General features: G+C 35.1%; 1 protein-coding gene across 3 annotated transcripts in view; it reads left to right on the plus strand.

The window, feature by feature from the left end:
• The window catches only part of IL1RAPL1 (interleukin 1 receptor accessory protein like 1), a 705,736-nt gene that overhangs the window by 418,789 nt on the left and 266,331 nt on the right, over positions 1-20,616 (plus strand). For all 3 annotated transcript variants that reach the window (XM_048288405.1, XM_048288412.1, XM_048288421.1), the window contains exons 4-5: positions 8,196-8,382; positions 9,475-9,628. In XM_048288405.1, coding sequence (XP_048144362.1) covers positions 8,196-8,382; positions 9,475-9,628 — 341 coding nt within the window. The remainder of the gene's footprint in view (positions 1-8,195; positions 8,383-9,474; positions 9,629-20,616) is intronic.

Here is a 20,616-nt window from a genome sequence, read left to right on the forward strand (position 1 = left end):
TGCTTTAGTAGCAGGTTATGTTTTTCCAAAGACTGACCTTTCTTCAGAAAATTGCCACTTTCTTTTGAGTTCTAGCTCAGTCTGCACACAGCAATGCTCTTACATTTATCTGTGAGGTGTCATACTACTGTCTTCTTTTAAATCCTCTGACTGGTAAGGAAGACTGACTGATTTCTGAATTGCTGTTTCTTCTTAGGAAAGTAGGTATAAAACAAGTATGACTAAAACTGTTGGGGTTTGTTTTATTTTTTGTTTGGGGTTTGTTTGCTTAGGGTTTTTTTGTTGGTTTTTTTTTGGGGGGGGTTGGTTTTTTTTAACAAATGTAGGAGCTCTAAATCTAGGAACTATTTAGGTTTTTAAATTCAGAATATTCATTAAATCCCATTAAAGAATTTTCAGGAGTCTGGAAAAGTGTCATCAGTATGCTAGGAAATAACCTTAAACCTAATAAATGTGATGATTTTTTATATATTCCCATTTTTACTGGGTAGATATGGGAAAGAATTATGGAGAGATTTCAAGGGAATATTATTCATATGCAAATGTCGTTCTTCTAATATCTATAATAAATGCAATTGTTGGATATCTTGGTACATATCTACCTTTAATGAGTAACTTTTCTATTTGGAAAAGAACACACTCATGCAGAGTTAGCAACAGATAAATATCTAATCATTCAGAAACAAGACAGATACCTTCATGGGATATTCTTTATGCATCTGCTCGACAGCTGAACAGAAAACTAACTTAGCATTTGAGACTGAATGACAGGATCTATCTTTATCTGAGAACTGTGTGAATTCATCAAGCAAAGAGACGGAACAAGGGAGAAGCCATTCAGCAGCACCACGTTTTCAAAAATGTTCTCAGTTTTAGTACTATAAAAGAAGGCCAGTTGTATTTGCAAAAGGAATGATTTGGTGATAAAGATATTCCAGTATGTGTTGACCTTCTGAGTCATCAGGTTGTAGTAACACTCAATTGTTCCTGAACACAGAAGCACAGCTGCTTGAGCAGGCTCTGGACCACCATACCATAGACATAATTTTAAGGACCTCTACCTTCAAAAAGTCTGCATTTTTTCTGGTCATTCTCATTCCAACCAAAAATTTTTTTATGTACTTTTAATGTAATACTTGGAAAAACTAGTTTTTTGTTTAATGGTTCCCATCCATCCCCTGTGAGTGAAAAAAACACCCAAGAAAACAGATTTTCCATGAACAACACTATATGCAACTTTGCAGAAGAGGACCTGGGGGTTCTGGTGAAAACCAAGTTGAACATGAACCAGCAATGTGCCCCTGCAACAAAAAAGGCTAACGATGAGCTGTGCTGCGCTAGACAAAGTATTGCCAGCACACCAGGCGGGGTGGCCCTTCCTCTTTACTCAGCAGTGGTGACACCACTGGAGTACAGTGTCATGTTCCAGACTCACTGGTGCAAGAAAAACACAGAGTCCAACGAAGAGGCATGAAGATGATAAAGGAACTGGAGCATCTCTGCTGTGAGCACAGGCTGAGAGGGCTGGGACTCTAGCCTGGAGAAGGAGCAGGAGAATCTTGCTGATGGATATACATTTCTGAAGGGAGGGTGCCAACAGGACGGAGCCAGCTTCTTTTCAGTGCTGCTTGGTGACAGCACTAGAGGTAATGGGCACAAACTGGAACACAGATTATTCCATTTGAACAACAGGAAACACTTTTCCCTATGAGGGTGACTGAACCCTGGCACAGGTTGCCCAGGAAGTTGTGGAGTCTCCATCCTTGGCGATATTCAAAAGCAATCTGAACACACTCCTGGGCAAGCAGATCTAAGTAGCTCTACTTGATCAGGAGGGTTGGAGCAGATGACATCCAGAGTTCCCTTCCAATTTCAAGCATTTTGTGATTCTATGATTCTATAAGTGAAAGAAATGGGAGGAATAACAAAACTCTGTTAACTTGTAATTTTCGAAAGAAGCATTTCTGCTATTCTGGCATATGGTGCTAAGTGAGGGTATAAAAATTACTCCAGGATCATTGGTTCCCAAGAAAAAGCAAGTGCCATCATCTGCTGAATTATGAGGAGATAGTATACCTAGAGGCATTTCATGCTACGGTATTATCTCCCTACTGCAGTCTGTTGAAAGCTAAAGGGATTTTCATCTGTAAGGTTACACTTTTGCACAGCTCTTCATACTTCTATCTCCTCTGGAAATATACATTGATCCACTGCAGTGAAAACATTTAGTATCATTCTGATACGTCTCCATTTTAGCACTTTATGACTCACTGGCCCAAAATTTCTTCACTAACAATCCTGGGAAGTCTTGCTGAAATGAGTAGGTAATTTAGCACTAAATTTGTAACTAGCACTAAAATATCAAATGTACAATTAAATTTAGACTAGTGGCAATCCATATTTTACTCACCCTATATGTCCTGTGCGGTACAATGCTTTTTTGATTAATTGCTATCCTTTTTAGTTACCTCTAGCATTTTTACCTGCAATCCATATATAAGTGCTATTCTCTGAAGTTCCAATACCAAATAGTTTAATAGGAAGTTGTTTTTAAAATTGGACATTTCTCATACTGAATAACACATAGGTATACTAATAATATGCTTTTAAAATTTTTATGTGTTAATTTTCTTGAATCACATACCCCTGGTATTAATTTTTCAATTATTGAAATCCCCAATATACCCATATGACCAGTTTATAGGTATGTATGTATAGGCACATAGACACATTTTCTCTGTAAGAAAGCTTTAACTTCAAATAAAATGTATTTAGATTTATATTCATATACTGTAGAAGTACAGACAGAGTTACATTATAGGAATATTTTTGTATTCCTGTAGAGTAAGATTATGGACTTTTTTCTTTTAATGTATCTGAAGGAAAGCTTTAATGTTAAAGAAAATTTTTGATGGGGAAATTAGTTAATTTTGTGTATTTTTGCTTTCCATGTAATTGACAGTACAAGTTCATAATTAAGGTTATTGTCATAATTTTGTTTGAGTATTTTGTACTAAGAAAGTGATGTTTTAATAAAATGTGGAAATCAATAACAGATTGATTCCAGTTCTCATAAAGAAATGTTTGACTTTAAAAAAGAAGGAGATAATACAGAAAAATCAATAACATAAAAATGTACATTTTTATTCTAGTTTACCCAAAAAAGAAGCTCTAGGGTATTATAAAGGTGAGAAAGTTAATTTCCCTTTGTAAAGGCTAAATTTTATTTAATTTTTATTGTTCAGAACATCAATAAAAGGCCTTTCAGTCAGTAGCTCCCTCTAACACAAGGAAGGCATTATTCTAATGCAGTTAGACTTGGCATTTTTGACATTCTCTTTTGACAGGTTTGGAGTGAAGGGGAAACTCAGGATGGCAGTGCGTACCACTTCTATCAGGAAAAGATTAAATGTGAAGGTTTGGCTTCCAAGAATGGGAGCGGGCATTAAAACTAAACCGTATTTTCTGGTGTGTCTAATTCAAACCTATTAAAACAAGTATCTTGCAGAGTATTGATATTCAAATAGTCCTGGAGGCTCGTGTGCACTGGGTTATTTCATAGTATCATGCATATAATTAGGTGACCCTTGAGGGAAGAAATCAGTGCTTATGTAATTCAATTGAGGTCAAAAGCAGTTTCCAAACTGGGTTGGCCCCCCAGGGTACGGAAGCAGGAGATAATTTCTAAGGCACAGAGGAAAATTCCAGCCTGCTTCTGTCCATCTCCCTCCACTTCTCTTTTCCCCATGCCTGAAGCACTGCCCTAGCACTTGCAGCTCTGTTGGATCTGGAAGCTTTGTGGAAAAGGCCTTGGGCATGTGGTGAGGGATATCTGTGATTTCAGATATCTGAGTCAGAGAGTGTGGGAGTCAGCCATTCCAGAGTTTGGGGAAAAAAGCCCCAAACAACAAACAAAACCTAAATCCAATAAAAGCGGATACTGTATATAAAGTTTGTGAACTGCTGTCCTGGAGAAATGGGCCAGAAGCCGCTGTGGGGGCAGCCACCTGCTGGGGCCATCAGATCCTGCCACCAAGGAGCCCTCAGTGCACGAGAGCAATCCTGGCTGCCCTGTGGTACACTGGCCTTCCTCCCTCACCACATGCCCAAGGCCTCAGGCGTGTCCTCAAAAAACCCTGCTGCTATGTAGAGGCTTTAAAAATTTTTGTGCAAAAGTTTTAAAGCTCACAAAGAGCCCTTGGAGCTACGGGCCAAGAGCACGAGTAGATTGTCAATAAAGTGTTTTTGTTTCGGTCTTGAATGAATGCTTTACTCTCCAGCTTTCAGGCATCCAAATAACTCTAACAGAAGTTACTTGGACTTAAAAAGGGCAAAATTGTTTCTGCAAAATCATGAAAAAACTAATTAATGATGTCAACAAAAGTTTGCCCAGGAAATGTGGCGGACCATTTATAGAAAGTGGATATGGACATCAGTGGCTAAGCTCACTTATTAAAATTTAAAATAAAACTGCAAAGAAAAGAGTTTTCTCAGATTTTTTTTTAAATTTCCGGTTTAAAAGGAGCTGGAAATAAAACTACTTTTCCAACTCATTTTGTATGATGAGGAGAAACTTAGGAGAAATTTTCTGGTTAGCTGTTTGCTCCCCAGTTTGTTTACTCTGGTAAAGAGTATGATGACAAAGCACTGGAGTGGACAAGTAATGGGAAGAGTCCCACTTTCCCTTCTGTTATGAATAGGGATGAGGAGGAATGCTGCGTGGACAGAATTGAGCTGTAAAAATCCACCACTGAGCTCTCTCTGGTGAGGCTGAAGAGGAAATTGACAATTACCAGAGGTGTTTTTATGAGGAAAAAAAGCAGAGTTTTGTAAGCATAAACACATCTGGCCCATTTTAGAGATATATTTATAAAGAAACCATGATTTAAGTGCTTAATTCTCTAAGCAATTCCTTTAAATGTAGATGTGAATGTTGCAAAAGGTAAAGTTTAGAGAAGCTATTTTTGGTCTGTGTGCATTCTTTTGTCTGTACTTGTGTCTCCTTGCTTCTCCTTTTCTCTCTGTTACCTGTTAATTTGACTTCATTTTAAGATAAATTTAATTTAAATGGATTTTTTATCTTAAATAAAATTACCAAACAGCTTTTGGCTTCCTGTTTTGTATTTTGTACTTTTAGATCTCATTATTTTAGCACTTGAAAATCCATTGAATAAAAGATGAAAATGAAAACGTCATTTATATGCACAAAAACTTTCTAGCTAATTTTATACTTGCAAACATTTGTGACCGGTCAGATTAGGGAAAAACTAATTCAATAATTTGTCACCTCTTCTTATCACCATGTTCAGGAAAAAATAAAGGCAAACAAACAAACAAAAGAAACCCACCAAAAGTATCACATGATAACTTGAGTTAAACCACAGTTAGTTTAGCTAACACCAGTTATTGAAATTCCTTAAGCTCATGTCGAAGGGTTTTTCATTTGTTTTATTTGTTTCTTATCTGGTCCCTCTAGTAAGAGACATATGGAAAACTTTCTTACTTCTAACACATGAGCATTTTTTACCCTCAACAGTATGTGTATGCTCCAGAGGGCTCTGCTGCCTGCTTTTTCTGCTACCTGAGATGTTTGACATCTATTGTATCCTTCATGCTCTAGCAGTAATCAGCAAAATCACTCCCTCCTTCATTCCTACCCAGGGACTATTTAGTTTTCTTTCTCTCTTTCTGTACTCTGAGCCTATTATCTTTGTTTTCTTACCTTATACTATTTGTGTTGCTCTGCCTTCTGTACCAGCCTCTTTGAGTTTTGTTTCATCTCAACAGCCTTGGTTTCCAACACAGAGTGTGAGATGAGTCAGATTGACAGTGCAGTTAGTATTTAGAATTGAAATAAGGAAGTCTGTGTCACCAGTGGGCATCTGGAACTGTAGGTTTTTTTGATGATACTTTGGGATTTTGAGAGAAAATTCTGGTCGTGAACTCAGCTGACAAAAATCCACCCAAAATTTTTCAGTATCTTGTATCTGACAGTTTAGAAAGATCACTTCAAACAATGAATTTAAACATTCTGAAACATTTCCAAAATACTTCTCTTATGGAGCAGGAAGCCTTAGCTGCATCTGCTAAAGGATCTGCTGTTGCGATGGAAACTTGGATGTGCTTCAGACAGAATTCTGTCTCTGGCAATTGACATTGTCACTGTTGCAGAACAGAGTTCTTTAGTACATCAAAACATTAAATCATAATTTTTGCACAATTCACTGTGAATACTGAAGGATGCCTATGCAAAAATTTTACTTACCTTGCTTCTTCAGAGACTGGGAAGACAGTAAATTGTCCTCCCTTTTTTTTCCCCTGCCATGTCCTTCTAGAAATATTTAAATAATGAGATTTAGTAACATGAACAAACATGATGCTTAAACACATGGGAAGGAATTAAAGAGAATATTTAAATGTGAAAATTTTATAGCCAAACAGTTCCCTATATACTGCTGTCATCCAATAACAGGATACTCTCATCTAGTTAGCTTACTCTGAAACCTCAGAGCTTGATGAATTGTTCAGAACCTGTTTCCAAGGCATAAGTCTTCCAAGAACAAAGGAAAAGCATTTTTCCAATTTGGAAAATCATAATTAAGTGACTTTTTATGATATTTTCAAGACACATGATAAACAAAAAAATAAATAAAATATTCCAAGTGACACCTTAATGGAGAAATAACCTAAGGTACACTAATGAAAAGTATTCCTTAAAAATCAGTGATTTTTAATTACATGTACAAGTAAGAATGGAAATTGGCTCTTTACCAGCTTAAAAGCAGCAAGACTGTTCAATATTCAGTGGATCCATTCTTTGATTTGCATAAAGCTTAAACAACTTTATTTGCTTTACACAGCCAGATTCTTGAACACGGTAACAGATTATTCTTACTGCTTCATTATAAGGAAATAATTTTGTGTTTGTTTTCCTTGCCCATGAATCAGATCAATAGCTAAGGGTCATTCTGTTCAAGAATTTATGTTTCTAAGACTCTTTTCTAATTTGATAGTTACTTACAGAGTTACATTTTCTGTAAGAAATTGGACTCTAGAGTTCTTTGAATTGAGTTTTCTTATTCTTTATCCTTAAGCATTTCTATCCCCTCTTATTGAACAGAAAAAGGAAACAGATATTAAGAAATTGATCTTTGAGATTCTGCCATGTCTGATACACACAAGTCCATTATAAATAAGCAATCAGCTTATAGAGGCTGAGAATGGTGATAAGGAGATGAATGTTTCCTCAGTGCTCTCTGCAGGATCTTCTGTCAGCAGGTCAGGGGTAAAATGCATTTACGAAACAGTAGGAGAGAAATCTTACACCATCACAGTGTGCTTCTGGGGAGTACTCAACTTTATACACTCATTTTCTCCCCACCTGGAAACCCAAATGAAAAAGAAAAGAAAATCAATTCAAGTAATTTTGTCTTTTTTCCTGATTGAATCACATGGTGGAATGTGGGAAGGCAGACAAAGTTCACTATTCTCTGGCTGCCTTGCTTATCAACATCCAGAAGCAGATGTAGTAACAAGTTTGAGGAGAGAACACAAGCTCATGAAATCTGTGGGTAATGCAGAACATTTTGTCCTGGGAGTATGGGCATTGAAGGCTACGGTCAACAAATTGGCAGTGCCTTGCCTTGGATTGAAACATCCTTCATTCTATAATTAATCACAAGATTCTTTTTAATTAAGGCTGCAAAACGTTGCCACTTCCATTTTAAGGCATGCTCAGAGCTGATGAATATGTGGCTCTTGGTGTGTTGCTCGAGTTCCAATTTGTCATTTTCCTGTGGTACCACAAAATGATGTCTCCAACCCTGAGAGCTGCCATAATGGTGTCTGTGAGCAGACTGTGTATCTAGTTTCACTGGTAAATACATGGATCTTTTGTTGTTTACTTATTTTTGGGGAAATTGTTCTCAAATATACAGTAATGACACTAATGTTAGAAAGATTTTGATGAAAGGGAGAGACAAACCCTTAGTTACAGAGTAAGGCCAACCAATGCCTTCTAAATATTGTAATTAGTCAAGAGAAAGAAGCAAAACTATGGTGGCCAGCTATAAAACAGACACAAAATACGTCAGATTTCCTAAATTTTGCTTCAAATGAAAACTAATTTCATGTACATTGGCATTTATTTTTTTTTTTCATATTAGACTTTTCTTTCTATTTTTATTGCATTACAGAAACTCAACTTACTGTATGAAAGTGTCCATTTCGCTGACGGTGGGTGAAAATGACACTGGACTCTGCTACAATTCAAAGATGAAATATTTTGAAAAAGCTGAACTTAGCAAAAGCAAGGAAATCTCATGTCCTGAAATTGAGGATTTTTTATTTCCATTTAGGGAGCCTGAAGTTCTGTGGTACAAGGTAAGGACTGCAAGAGATTTATAGCTTAAAAAATATATTATGTTCTTATGATTTTCTTGATCTAAAAGTGTTATGAAACTTTGATTTTTTAAAATTTTATCAAGAAAAAACAACAGAACCAATGATAGAAAAGAATGAACTCATTAGAGATGAAATTCAAATGCTTCCTTTGGTAAACTTTGTAAGATACCTATGCATGCTTTACCTGAATGAACAGCTTAATTTTGCAGAATAAAATTCAGCAAGGACTACCAAAACTTTGCTTTCTATATATATACTTAAAGTTATATTTGCATATATAATTTCACTGTTTTTTATAAATAACTTTATTTAATATTGTGTACTGATTTCTAGATCATTACTTAAGGGCCAAGTTCTTGCAAATAGTGTTGCCTGGTGGCAGTGCAGGACAATTTATTATGGTATACAAGGCTATGCTACCTAAAAAGTAAAATTGTATGGCCTGGAAAGTTAATGTCCAAATTAACTGATAGCATATCTAAGATAGGAGAAATGTAGCCAACTATTTGCTTATTCTCATCTTAGAATTTGTGTCTGTAATAAAATATTTTTGTAGATTAAGAATGCACCTTTTCTAGGTTCAGAGGGTGTTGATTCTAAGATGTTTTTAGAAAGAGATATATAGCATCCTTATTTCTCCTCATTCTCATCTTCTTCTGTTTCTCTACATTTTTTAATTATATATTTTTTTAATTGAATTAAAAAGAAAAATATAATTATCCTCTGCAGCCTGAGCTGCTGGTAATATCAAAGTCATAGATTGCAGACATAAATGTAATGATAAATAAATAAATTAAATAGGAGCCACTCAGCAAAATAATATTAAAAAAAAAAAATCCACCAAAGGAATCAACTCCCTTTTCTTGCCAGAGGCATAAATATCAAATCAGCTAATAAAATTCTTTTTAATCAACACCTAAATAGAGTGGATTTTTAGATATTTAGTTTATATAAATTTATAACTAGCCTGGGCTCTTGCCTAGCCACCTTGGCTTTGGGTAGCATTGTCCACAGTGGTCCAGTTTAAGTGTAAGAATGCAATCACTGAAGTTTTATATTCTCTTTAAACAGGAATGCAAGTCAAAGACGTGGAGATCAAGTATTGTGTTTAAAAAGGACACTCTTGTCATTCGGGAAGTTAGAGAGGATGACATTGGAAATTACACTTGTGAGCTAAAATATGGATTCTTTGTTGTCAGAAGAACGACAGAGTTGACGGTTACAGGTAATTACAGGCTCTTTCTATCTCTTTTATTTAGGAAAAAAAGCCCACTGAATATTGTGGTTCAAGTTGGGTGTTTTTGAGTCGTACCATTTGCACACAACTTTGCTGTGTGCCTAGGTATGAATGGTTGATACATTAAAGCTGTCCTGAATACTTCACAGTGGTATCTGTAATACCTTGACAAGTCTGGTTTTTTTCTGTTCCAAAAGCTTGTGGGCAGCTTTTTTTTTTTTTTTTTTTTTTTTTCTCCATTGAGTGGGAAGTGTGGTCAAGGAACAAGTGAATTCAGAAAGCATGAACTCTAACAGAAAAAAAATAAATCATTAATTCTTCCTACTCTGTCATGTGATTAAATTACTTGGGACATAAAAATAGGTGTAGCAGTAACTCCATGCTACAAGCTCTAATTTTCTTTGGACATGAGAACAGCTGTAGCCACAACCCCAGAGCAGTAGCTCTGTCCCAGAGAGACCATTGCAAGGGTGTGACAGGTGCTTGAGCAGCACGTGATAAGGGACAGGAGCATTTTTACTGTTATTCTCTCCCTACTTTCTCTAGTTCATATTTCAAGAACTTCCTGATCTCAATCGTTATGCACTGTGGTTATCAATTAATCTATTTTACATTAGTCTGATTATTTTTTTAATCCATTTAGTCTTGGCTTCAAAAACATTTTGAAGTATCAAGTTCCACATAGTAATTATGAAACATGAATAAACACTATAATTCAGCAAACAGAAATTGCATAAGATGCATTTAATGTAACCTGCCTTTAAAACTACCATATCATTATTTAAGATCCATTATCAATGAAAACAAACTATATACTCTAATAGTAATGTCCACAGCAGCAGAACAGTGTAAAGAGTGGTCCATTGAATTTTCAGTTCTTCACCAGACCTCTAAACTCCATTGTACAGTAATGTAAAACATATAGCTGAACATACATGTAAGTTAGAAAATGAGCTTTTACAATTATAGGATTACAATGGAAGGCAGGAGTATCTCATGATCTATGTAATGCTGTGTAATTTCATGGTATATTTTGTAAAAAAAAGCAGAATGGGGATTTTCCTGGCAAATTAGAGGTGAACTAAATCCATGTGGTTGACAAAGAGGCTTGCATGTATGAGTTCTTGCACCTTCAAAGTATCTAGTAAACCGAGAAACAAATCTTCAAGAATAATTATATAGGTTGCTCTTCATCCTTTTTTGTATCTAATATATAAATCTGAGGCACACCAGCAACTAGTAACACACTTATATTAAGCATTAGGTTGACTTGCAAATTTCCTTTAATGGTGAAAAGTTTGTTTTCTGTTTCAATGTATCCCATTCTCCCTCCACATTAACAGAAATTACAGTGAATTAAGGAATGCAGTTTTCCTATTAGATAAGTCTGGAAATCATACTGTTTATGTTCTTTTGGGAGATTACAAGTAATCAATCATATTTATTTAAGCTCAATAAGCAGGATCTCTTTGTTGTTGTATAGCATTGATTTATTTGGTCAGTACAGACAGGCAATTACTGTCGAGTGATTAATCTCACAATAAACATCCATATACTCTGTTTGATTGACTCTGATATAAAGAAAGCAGAGAAAGGTTCTTCAAGTGTGTGATTTATACCAGAAGGAGGTTGTCAATTATCTTTTGCAATATTTGATACCTGGACTTGGAGAGTACATATTCGCTGCATCTTTAAGTGACCCCTTCTGTCCCTGTGGCTGGTGTTCCACTGCACAGCAGTATTTCAACAGGCTCAGACTGACAGAAAAGAGAAAGAAAAAAAAAGCATTGGAAGCAGATTCATGTTACTATTTGTAGGAATAGTTTAAAAAAATGTAATTCATCGCTCATACTGTAGGTAGGAGTTCAGTATTTAATGTTTAACTAGACAGAGACAGAAAGAGACTTGGCTGATTTTGATGTGCTAAAAATGAATGAATGCATAGGGAGGGAAATATTCAATTTCCACCTCTGCAAACCCCAGCAGTTTAAGGACAACCTCCAAGTTAGTAAACTCCTTTGGTAGTACTGTGGGTCTTCATATTATCTTTATAATATTATGTGAATAAATAGAACAAGCAAATAGATTTACTCACAGTACTACTAATTTTTGTTACACCTGTTCCTCACCATTTCTTCTCTCTGGGCAAATGTGGATGGTCACCCACTTAAGGATTCCCTTCTTTTTCCCACACAATGCATTTTGGCAGAATTGCTGTCTTCTGTAGGGGAGCCTGCTGCCCTTACAGACTATTAACTATGGATGTAATTATATACACACGTTCTTTTCAATATTGGTATTGTATATTCTTGTTATGATAGCCTCAGTGCTTTACACCTAAATACCTGTGTGCCTCATAGTGAGACGTGGAATGGCTCATATTCTGATTTTTCATTAAAGTTGAAAGATAAGAAGGGAATTCACACATTTTGAAAAAGAGCAAACTCACTTAATAGGCTGTATCCATCTAATCTAAATATAGAAGTTGAAAATCTATAAGCCATGGAAAAAGATAACTTTCATACCTTTTAAAAAATGAGAAAAAATTGCCCCTTCTTAGCTTAAATTATAAGCACTCAATGCCGCCTTGGGTACACCTTTATAGTAACAGCTATTTCATGGCTCACTTTTTTGTTTGTTGTTTTTGGGGTTTTTGTTTTGGGTTTGGTTGTTTTTTCATTGATCTTAATGGAAACTTTTAAATGTTTTTGAAGATCTGTATCTCACACTGAAAATATATTATTGTCTTAGTAATTTGAATCAATTTCCTAATTGTTCTAAGGTTGGACTTAGAAATTACCATTTTTCAAAACAAAAATTATTCACTGATTATTTTAGCTTGTAACTAATGAAAATATTCACATAAAAAGCATAATTGGTAGGTTATTTGGTTTGTGGTTATGCAATTAAACATTCTAAAATGTCCTCCAATTTACAAAGTCATTTCTAGGCTTTTATACTTCAGATTAGCAGTTTTTCTTTTATGTATGGAATTTTAATTAAGGCATACCTGCCCTCTCCGACATACTTGATTAAGAGTATGTTTAGTACTGGGAAAGAATCCTATTAGAAAAGTATAGTGTTAGTTTAGTCATAGTGCACAACATGGGTCAAAAATATTTTCCTTCAGTGATTTATTTAAATACTAGGTTTAATAGTATTCTTTTTTTTTTAATTATAGTACCAAGGCATTTGCAAACTCTTTCCACTTTTGAAGGGTTTCCTTCAGGTCAAATGAAGTCCAGCCTGTGTCTGAGAGAGAATATACCTGTCCCTACTGCAATAAAATATAGTTCTCCGTCATGAACATCACAAAACAAACAGACCCCATCAGCCTTGCAGTTGGAACATTACTTATTCACTTCCTCCATGACCGTTTTAGTTTTAAATATTAAAATACTTCTTCCATTCTGTTAAAAGTAAGAAGACCTTATATCTTGCAGATGGAATCAGAGCTAATCAGTAGATTCTTAATCCTGAAGCCTTTCCTCAGAGATACCCTTTATTTTCTTTATTCAATGATTAGACCCCTAGAAGTTCCCTTGAAAAAAACTCCTGCTGGAATGAGCACAATTTCAGATTTACAGATTTCAGCATGTTTACAATCAAGCTATAGGAATATATATTTTTTATTATTTATATTCAGCCTGCTTGGTTTAACGAATTTCTGCAATAACCTTGAAAGTGCCAGTTCACTCTTTTCCATCTTCAAGCCATTACTTTTTTTCATTTTTAGTTTCTTTTGGCAAAAAAAAGGAATGCAATTTTTCTCTTTCAGTTACGCAGTAGTCAACTCTTAGTGTTGCTTAAAATTTGGGATATGTTGAATAAGTTTTGTCTCTTTTGCTTTCTGACAGATTTAGTCTTCATTAGCTTAGTAAGAAATCTTAAATGACTACACGTATGTATGTATTTTAAGGGCTGGAAAGATCACTGTAAAAATAAATAGTATGAAGAAATAATTATGAATAAATTATATACATTGCCTCACAGCTCATGACATGTGGATGTTTTATGCACAGCCAGCCACCATATATTGTGAATAAAAAACCAAAGAAAAAACAAAGAAAGGGACACACACACACACACAAGCATATACTTTGAAAGTTGTAGCCTGCTTCAAGTGGAGTGTATTATAACTGTATAAGACAAAATGTTCACCATGTTTTTCCCCAAAAAAGTTGGCTTCGATTTTTTTCCAGGTGTGCTGCTCTTTCTCATTCAATAAATCGCAATGCCGAGAGGTGCTGCCATAAGTATGTTCCTCTTTATTTTTAGCAGGTGCTAGATGAGAAAAGTATTAAAGAACAAAGAGGGTTGTTTTCCAGGCATTTATAGCTTTAGCGCAAACTCTGCTTGGTTTCTGAAGTTAATGACAGGGATAAACCATATTGAGTGTACCCAGCGACTCCTTGATTCAGCTGATCCTAATAATTATCAGAACTGATGTTCTTTCCTTTGGTTCATCATTAATTAAATTCAATTCCAGAACATACTCAGATAGAAGTTCTATTTAACATTATTCTGTGCAAAGAATAATAAAATATAAAGCAAACAACAGATTCATTATGAAAGCAGCATGTTCGAAATCCTAACCTAGCATTTTAAAATGCATAAAATCCTGTAGGTTTACCAAATTTATGGCAGTAGAATGGGATGAATGTTTTTTTTTTTAAATTAGAAATGAGTGATCTTTTATAGTGCAATCATTTTAGTACTCCTGAAAACAAGGGTCTAAATTAATTTCCTGTGTGCATTTGAGTAATAATAATCAAAACATTATGTAGATGTTTGATTAAAATGTTCTCTATGATTGTTTATTTAACATATTTATTGTAAATCAGTTTAGAGGGTTATTCCAAACCAGCCTCATATGAAGACAGCAATGAGCAAAGCTTTATGTGTTTTACTTCAAAGGAAGTGCAGATGATGTCATGTTATTTATGTTATGAATTAAAATTATGAATTAGAAAACCAGCTTCAGCAATTTAGCCAAAGAAGAGATGCAAAAGTTAAAGGGAGACAAAATTCCAGATTAATATTCAATCTTGCTGCTGGTGACTTTCTGGCATTTCTTCCTTCATGATATGCTGAATTGAGGTGCTCACAAAGACCAATTTTAATTATCAGAGATTATTCCCATCATAGTGAGGGTAGAGAGAAGATCCTCTAGACTGTAAGTCAAAGAAGGAGACAAAGCTGGATGGTCAAAACTTATTTAATAAAACAGATAGGATGTGGCCTCTAATAGTTGATGATGCAGTCATGACTTCTTCTGGAGTCCTGTACTCCCTGTGGACAATATGGTGCCAGTAAAAGTTAGGGGTGTGTTTCAATAATTGGTAAGAAATAGAAAAAATCTTATTCCATAATCAAAATGAAGAATTCCACTTAAATTAATAAATTAGATATTATGCAAGAAGTCCAGTGCATTACTGTGCATACTATTGTTAAATTATGTCAATTTTGCTTATTTCTAACCACTGCATTACTATTATAGACCTGATGTCTTTTTTTTTTTTTCCTGAATATGTTGAGGGTTTTTTTCAATCTTGTTTGTAAAATTAAAGACTTAAAGGTTAAAATAATAACTCCAACCAAATCTATTTTATTACATCAGGTGAGAGTAAAAAAAGTAGGGAAATGACATTTCCAAAGTTATGAAAGTTCGTTTGTGTGAGTCAATTTCCCTTTCTTCATGAGTCATATGAGAATATTGAAACAAAAACAGTGTGAGTGGATGTTGTTACCATGATTGTGCTTCCCATTGTTTCAGTTTAGTGTAGTGAAGTTGTTAAGATGAACTCCATTCTACAGAGAGAGAGAAGCTGCAGACAAAAATGTTTATCACAAAAATGTGTTAGTGACTACTAAAGACATAAAAGACATATAAACCCATAGCTCAATAATATCTTGCAAAAATTAAATAAATCTGTTGTTCAGGCATCCAAGATGCATGTTAAACAACCTTTTAAAAAGTAGATAAATTACATTGAATGTTAATGTTTCACATTATTGCTATGGAATCAGAAGACTTCATTTTACTTTTACATTCCCCTAGAGTATTTTAAATCCACCAATACTATCCTAACCAAGCATTTATCATTTCCAAAGCTTTTCTTATACTACTTTAGATAATTTATATGTACAGTGGAGTCTTCTAGGATGGTACTTTAATAAACCAGAGTTTAATATGTACCAGTACAATAGCATATGGACCTTGTCTTGCTCCCATCCTAAAAACAATCTGTACACACTCTTAAAAACAGTCTATACACTATTAGACTAACTGAATATTTAGCTTTAAAATGGAGAGCACTTTTCCAATGCTTTTAATGGTTTTCATTTGGCTTAGGCAAGTTCTAATCTCAGAGCTACTGAGCACAATGACTTTGATAGTACATATGTTCAGGGAGAAATTTCAGACAATACATGTATCTGAAATAGTTGCAATTGTTTTTAGAAGCAGAAAATTTTTACAGAAGAAAAGACATCCTATTTTAACTGCAGCAATATCAGATGGGGAGAGTGTTAACAGAACACTCAAAATCATTTAGAAGGTATCTAATATATATTCCACTATATTAAAAGAGTAAATTCTCTTAAAATCCTCAGAAATATTGTCATCTCCCCTTCACCACTCCCCCCAAGGAAAAAAAAAGGCTTTTTTTCATGCTATTGTCTTATACTATTAATTAATCACCCAAAATGTAGTATGTAAACAATAGAAAAACAGTGTATATCAAAATTAACAAACAACTTTTACTTGGAATTCTATTACAAGTGTGAATCAAGACTGAAATCTTAGTTTCTCTGTGACTGATTCCATTTGCTCATTGACTTAAAGAGTCAATATTTCATCTTTTGACTTTCTGGTTATGGAAGATGAGAATTGATGTTACTTTTAAAAATTGAAATCAGTCTTTTTTAAATTCCAGCTCTGCAGATCACCTTGATGTTTTATTGGTTATTCTGTCATTCAATTTCTTTCAATTAATGAATGAAATCATTTTCTAAAGGTAATTTAAATATTCTTTCTTCATGCTTTAGTAACTGGCAAAATGCATGGTAGCTGCATAGTGACCCTCCAAGACAGGATGAACAGCAGACTAAATTTTTTTTATACCATAATAGAAAGGGAAACCCTGCCCATCTATTTCTACATTACTCTAAAGTACAGATTTTAATTTTGAATCTGGCTAAAACTATAGTTCTTCCCAGTTTACTCACTTTGGTAGACAGTTCTTAGTGGAATAAATTTGGGTAAAACACCTACTGACTACAGGGCTAAAATTAAGCAGTCAAGAGAATTCACTCTGTATTCTAGGGTACTTTATCTGAAAAGTTTAAAAATTAAAGATATGTGAAAAGGGATAGAAATTACTAAATAAAAATTGTGTAATAATTTAATTTCCGATGTTTTACTTATCTGTGTGAGAGCTTAATACAGGAAAACAATTTTACCAGCTTGTTTTTTTTTCTGTGTGAATGTGATAACACACAATAATTGTTTGAATATGAAAAGTAAATTGGAACCAGCAATGACACTTTCCCATTTCTTTAATGCAGTTTTTCCTTTTGCTTTGGAGTATTATATTCACATCCGGAACTGGATTAATTTAAAAATATTAGATACAACTTCATAGAAAGATGATTCAAGAGTGATATAAATTGGTGCATTTCCTCCACATTCTTTAAACAAAATGAAGACAGAAGAACTAGAGTAGAAAGATGGCTATGAGTTTTCTCCTTTTCTAAATCATTCTGTTCACCTCACTGCATTCTTCCCATGTTAAACAAGAGGATCATATTTCTCCAGACACACGATACGACAACAAAAATTCCCAGTCCTTAATAAGCCCTTTATGGAGCCACTACTCCCACAGCACAATTTTACTCAAGTTGTGGAAGGTTTATTTATAGCGATTACATGATTTGTTGCGTGCTTTTTCTTCCTAGAGGTAAAAATCCTCTCACCAAAGTTTAATATTTACACCCAGTGGAATAGGAGCTGTCTGCTGTTCCTGGCAACTCCATGGCATGACTGATACCCTCTTTATGCCAATGCACTGAACGTCAGATGAGTTGAATTCTACAGAATTCCACTTCCATTTCTTGACTGTCCAAGGGTTTTAGTTAACAAACTCAAATGTAGATTTATAATATAGGCATCTAGATCACATGAATCCTGCTCTAACATTTCACGGTTGTTATGGTTATAACCTTTGGAAATGGTAAGCTGGCTCTACATAATATTTTCTTGTTATAAAACAAGCACAAAAATTCATGTCAGCTTTTCAAAGCAGACAAGTACAAATCTGTAGTAGAAATATTTGTTTTTTAAACGAGATGTACAGCTGGGAGAAAAAAAAACCTGCAAGCTTTTGGGTGTACAAGACTGTCTTTAGATCTCAGGGGCTTAATACACAAGTTGGTCTAATAAAATATATTGCTTCTACCTTGTTATGTCTAAAGTGACATTACTGTTATTATTTTTCATGGTATTTCAGTTTTCTTAGGATGGAATCACAACATGCATTTCTTTAAGCTAGCTGCAGTGTACAAAATAAGTATAGGGTTTTTTATTAAAATATTGCTGTTTTGATTAATATTGGCAGTTAGAATAAACTGTACTTCAGATGTAACACAAAGTTTCCTTTTTTCATTCTGTGCTTTCTTTGAAAGTGATGATTGCGGCTACAAGACAACTGGAAGCTTTCCTTTTATACTTCACTATTCTCAATTCAACGCAAACTAAACAAAGAAAAATGAGTACTCTTTGAAAACAAAGGTTTTAGTTTGAGAGCTGCAGTAAACAGAATAAATGTTTTATTAGAAAGTAGGTGGGTTATGATGCTTCGCTGTAGAGATGGTAAATTTATTATAAGTTCCTACTTCTGTTCGGTACTTACACATATCTTCTAACCGGGCATTTTTAATGTTGCTATCAATAGTCTTTAATGCCCAGGTGGGTAAAGAACCTGAGGAGAGAAGTGATTTTTGTTTTCTTTTCATATACCTTTGCCAAGAAAACTTGTCTCTTCCACACACATCCAAGACGGAAGTGCAACTTTCCGTGAACATCTGGTTCCTCCACAGCTTTGAGCCTGGCACTAAAGCCCAAGCACCAGTTGCCTTATGGCATCCCGTGCTGGCTGGACCTGTCCTAGTAAGCCACCCCCTCTGACCTTTGCATTTTCACTGAAAGGCTTCTATTTTTGTGTTTTGGAGTTGGTAATTGCCTCTCAGTTTGTGATTTCAGTGGCCCAAACCATCCTCTCTCAAAACCTCTTTGCATAGCCTGCCCCATGAAAGCACAAACCAGCGACGCACTTCGGGTCTTGGCGTCACACCTAAGACATGCAGCAGGAGGAGGTACCTTTGTGGGGGCCACCCTGGCTCCCCACAAACCCTGCTCTGGTTGTTCCTGCCCTCCAGCAAACCTGCCCATCCCGCCCTGGGCAAAACTCGGGTAGACACAGCACAGGATCCAAGGCTTGGGAAGAAAGGCAGCACAAAAATAACCCCTGAGATGGAGGCAGCAGGGACCACTGCTCCTGCGGGGTCAAAGCAAGCACCTTCCCACCTGGACAGATCCTCCAGCCCAGCAGCCACCCCTCCCTGCAGTGGCAGAGCGTTGGTGAAACACTGTTTTTAATTTTCAGGCGTTTTGTTCCTTCAAAACAATTCCATCAGTTTTTCAGAATTTTTGAGCTAACATTCAGAATTCAAAAAGTCACTCATTAATAACTAGGCAAAGGGCAAAAAATGCATTATGATAAGCTAATTTAAATAGAAATAGGCTCATTCCTCTGTGTGGGTTGCATATGCTTTTTTATTTTTTTTAATTTAATATCTATATTTTTATGAGTAAATTCAGTTTTCTGAGGAGCTACTCTGACACCACCAGGAAGAAAGAAAAATTATGGCTATGTGAACTGTTTGTCATTTTCATACAGCTAGCACTATCTAGACTTTTTGCTTATATTTGAGCAGTGACAGTTTAGTGGGATGAATGAGAGGGCAGGAACAGAGATTTAGGAAGAAAAGACACTTGCAAAATGTGGATAATTTGACATTTAGTGGAGATTATATGATCAAAACAGGAAAAGCATTCATTTCTTCCCTATTCTCGTGCACAAATAAAAAGCTGTACACTTAATAGGAAATAGTCCTATGCAACTATTTCTCTTACTAAGAGAGGCTCAAAAGATGAAGAAAAATGCTTGAAAGACCTAGTCTGGCTTTTGAAAAGTCAAGGACATTTCAAAATGCTTTTGCATGTGTTCTGTAATGTCTTATTCTAATATATTATAAATGATAGTTGGCAGATTACACCTCGTATTTTCAAAAGCTAATGTCTGTAATGTTCTGCTCTAGGTGTCTTCTTGTCTATGTGGTTTAAAAACATCTTTGTGATCGGTCATAGTAATTTTGATATGCACATAAAGCTGAGAGAACAAGGATTTATAAACTCAACTCAGAAAGATATACAGGCAGAAGTGCCTGCTAGGGGGTGGACAGCAAGCATAATGCACTGAAGATGACTTACTTTAGACTATAGTATATATAAATTGGAATAAAATATTATAAATACACATTCAGGGTCCTGTTATAACTTAGTAGCTCCAGAAGACACATGATAAGTGTTGAGTTTTTATGATCTGTCCTTTGAAAGCAGCAGTTCTTAAAAACATTACTTAATTAAAAAATAAAACTAACCCAAACAATATAAATTGTGGGCCGGTCGAGTCTTACAGGCCAAATTAAGACTTTCATGACTTGAAAGTTTTCTTTCCATTTTTGAATGTATGGCAAAGTCACTCCTCTAAGAGAACATGACAGCTGATCTGGTTCCCTTATTAAACTGAGTGCTTCAGAGTATCCAAGGGCAGAAAACTTGCATTAACTTGATTAAAAATACCATACAGAGTCAACAGAAAAATGACGAATTTACTTTTGGTATTTTAAAAGGA

This window comes from Corvus hawaiiensis, chromosome 2 (assembly GCF_020740725.1).
Source record: "Corvus hawaiiensis isolate bCorHaw1 chromosome 2, bCorHaw1.pri.cur, whole genome shotgun sequence".
Lineage (NCBI taxonomy): Eukaryota > Metazoa > Chordata > Aves > Passeriformes > Corvidae > Corvus > Corvus hawaiiensis.